Source organism: Lissotriton vulgaris, chromosome 5 (genome assembly GCF_964263255.1).
Source record: "Lissotriton vulgaris chromosome 5, aLisVul1.2, whole genome shotgun sequence".
In the NCBI taxonomy this organism is placed as follows: Eukaryota; Metazoa; Chordata; class Amphibia; order Caudata; family Salamandridae; genus Lissotriton; species Lissotriton vulgaris.
This window is the reverse complement of record NC_141693.1, coordinates 1,424,610,695-1,424,613,287: the sequence shown is the minus strand read 5'-3', so window position 1 is coordinate 1,424,613,287 and position 2,593 is coordinate 1,424,610,695. Positions and strand designations below refer to the sequence as shown.

The following is a 2,593-nucleotide window of genomic DNA, read 5'->3' as shown; positions in this document are numbered from 1 at the left end:
TAGAAGAGCAACAGCCTAGCCTTGGTTCTGCTGTACACACATGGCTGCATTGTAGTTTATTTTCTATCTATTCACAGGTTGGGAATTAACACATTTGAAAGGCTCTTGAGAAGAGCAACAGTGCATAACGCACCTAGGTATTAAATGTACAACACACTCTGTAACGGAAACAACTAAAACTGAAAAGAAAACTAAGATTGAGATGACTATCAAATTAGCCCTTTGAGTATTCATAAAGACAAAAGAAAACTCTAAATCGTGTAACTTTTCTCGAATGCTATTCAGTTACTAAAAGTCATAACATCAGGAAGGAATATCCTTAAAAACTGGGGTCTGTCTACAAAGTGTGTGCACGAGAGAAATAAAACTGGGATTTTTCTCTCCTCTAACTGTGATTTTCCCAGGATTACAAAATGTGGTTAAGTGTTTACATTAAGACATAGATCTTCTACCCAAAGATTAAAAAAAAAAATAAAGCCCGAATGGAGAGAAATGTGAAATACATTACCCGTATCAATTGTTCTACCAAAGTAGGATAGTAATGGTATTGTCCAACAACAATTCCCAGCAATGGCGTGATACAGTGCCAGAGGCATATGCAGATTTGTGGTCAAGGCTCACACCACTACTTTTTAAAGCTGGGTGTGATTTACAAAGCTACAGCTGTCAAGACTGTCAAGCGACTGCTCACACTTAAATTAGTAAAACAATTCTGTTTAGAAAAAGCATTCTTCAGGTTTTCATTCCAAGAGTCTAGATACTCCCTCAAGCAGTGGTGCAATTCCTCTGGAATGCTAAAGGAGTAAACTTGAAATCGCATGCTATCGCTTATCTTTAAACATGATACATCTGCACTGAAGACCCGAAGAGGCATGAGGGCTAAACAATTTTCAAACCCTTTCCTTGTATCAAACCAGTAGGAAGCAGGATACCCCAAAAGAACGCCAAATATGGTGCATAAGTTCCATTCTTGGCAGTTTACTGTCCCCACAGACACAGTGCCAGGTTTACCATTTCTAAATAGGGTGAGATGACTCAACAGTTCAAAAACGTGTCCCTTGATCTCCTCAGAATGGCATGGTTCGCAGACCGTTGGACTTGTCTGGCCTGTCGAAGCATCAACAAAGGCAACAGCATTTCTGTGCAGAGCAGATTCCAGATTCAACACCGCATTCTCCACATTCACCACAATAATGTTATCTACTATGTCAAGTAGATGTACGTGGTGCTTGATCCAACCAATGAGTTGAAGTTCCTGAAGGAAGTTGCAGAGTGGCACAATCCCAGCTGTGCTATGATCATACAGGAAGGCTGGTTTCAACCCACAATCTACAGCTAATATTTCAGTGGCAAGGTTCAAGGAGATGGATGGAGGGAAATTCTTCTTCTTCTTCCCTGTCCCAAGATGACGCTGTGCTGCTGCGATCAACAGTGGATAAAATGCTGCAGACATTATTTGGTGGTTGAAGCAAACATTTTTTTAAAGTGGCTGTTTCAGTAAACTAATGTAAGAAACAATCTTGAACCCTTATTGAAATAGGCTGCTTCCATGCTCCTGTGGTCACAGCTCTCAAATTTGTGAAAGCATTACACCTGTCATTTTGCTTTTGTTATGCTTCCATTCACTAAAAGAAAAGAAAAACTATGTATTATTACAAGTTAAATAAATAAGTCACTTAGAATAATTGAACCAAATGTGTGAATAAAAGATTCACTTGACAAAGTAGTAGATAAGTGTCAATAGAGTTTAGCATTACGGTAAATGTACAATTACAGTTGGTCACAAAGAATACTCAGACTTGGTCCAGGCTGTGTTACTGTTACTCCACCAATTGGTAAATTTGCATGGCCATTCAGGTACATTTACTACTGGAATGCTTTAACCAGCCTCTAGTTTAAAATCAATAATAAGTGCATCCGTGGGGCAGGATAACGTTACTGGAATCAGGATAGAATTACCCAGCAGTGAAATCATTAAAGGTGGTTAGTGAATAACAGAATCGGAACAACCGATCTGTGCCGAACTTTGCACCTACTGGACTGCTCCTACATTTGAAGATTATATCTACTTGGAAATTCTCAAAAAGTCTCCGGAGTTAAATGTATACATGCAGAATATGTACAAGTTTTCAGTTCCTCATAGGAAATGTAACACGAGTGGACATTTGCACATTTAACATTTTTTTTCTCCACAAAGAAAATATCCCCTTTCCCCTGCAAACAGCATTTACACTTTATCCATAATATGGAAGCAAATTGAAATAAGTTAATTTGTATATTTTTCCATGTTTGGAAACTACCTGCAAATTGTTGATGATTACCCAAATGCTTTAGTTTCTGTGGGCATTGAAGAACTTTTACAGGTCTACTAACCCCGGAATGCCCACTACCTAATACACTCCTACTACTACTTTTACAATTGTAAAAAGTCCACTATACCAGCAAAATTGCAGCACTCGTCAATGCATGTACTGAAAAGTCTTACATTTCTCATTAACCCGAATCAGGAATTTGTGCCAGCCAATACAAATGTTTGTGCTCATAAATTAATCTTGGGTACAAAAATACTTTAAAAAAAGAGAGCCTATGGTAG

General features: G+C 38.3%; 1 protein-coding gene across 1 annotated transcript; it reads right to left on the bottom strand.

Moving 5' to 3' along the window:
- Nucleotides 1-261: 261 nt before the first annotated feature.
- C5H1orf74 (chromosome 5 C1orf74 homolog) lies at nt 262-1,592 on the bottom strand. Its single transcript, XM_086923362.1, has one exon. It carries the CDS (start codon nt 1,451-1,453, stop codon nt 650-652), a length of 804 nt encoding a protein of 267 aa, XP_086779488.1. The 5' UTR covers nt 1,454-1,592; the 3' UTR covers nt 262-649.
- Nucleotides 1,593-2,593: the final 1,001 nt, after the last annotated feature.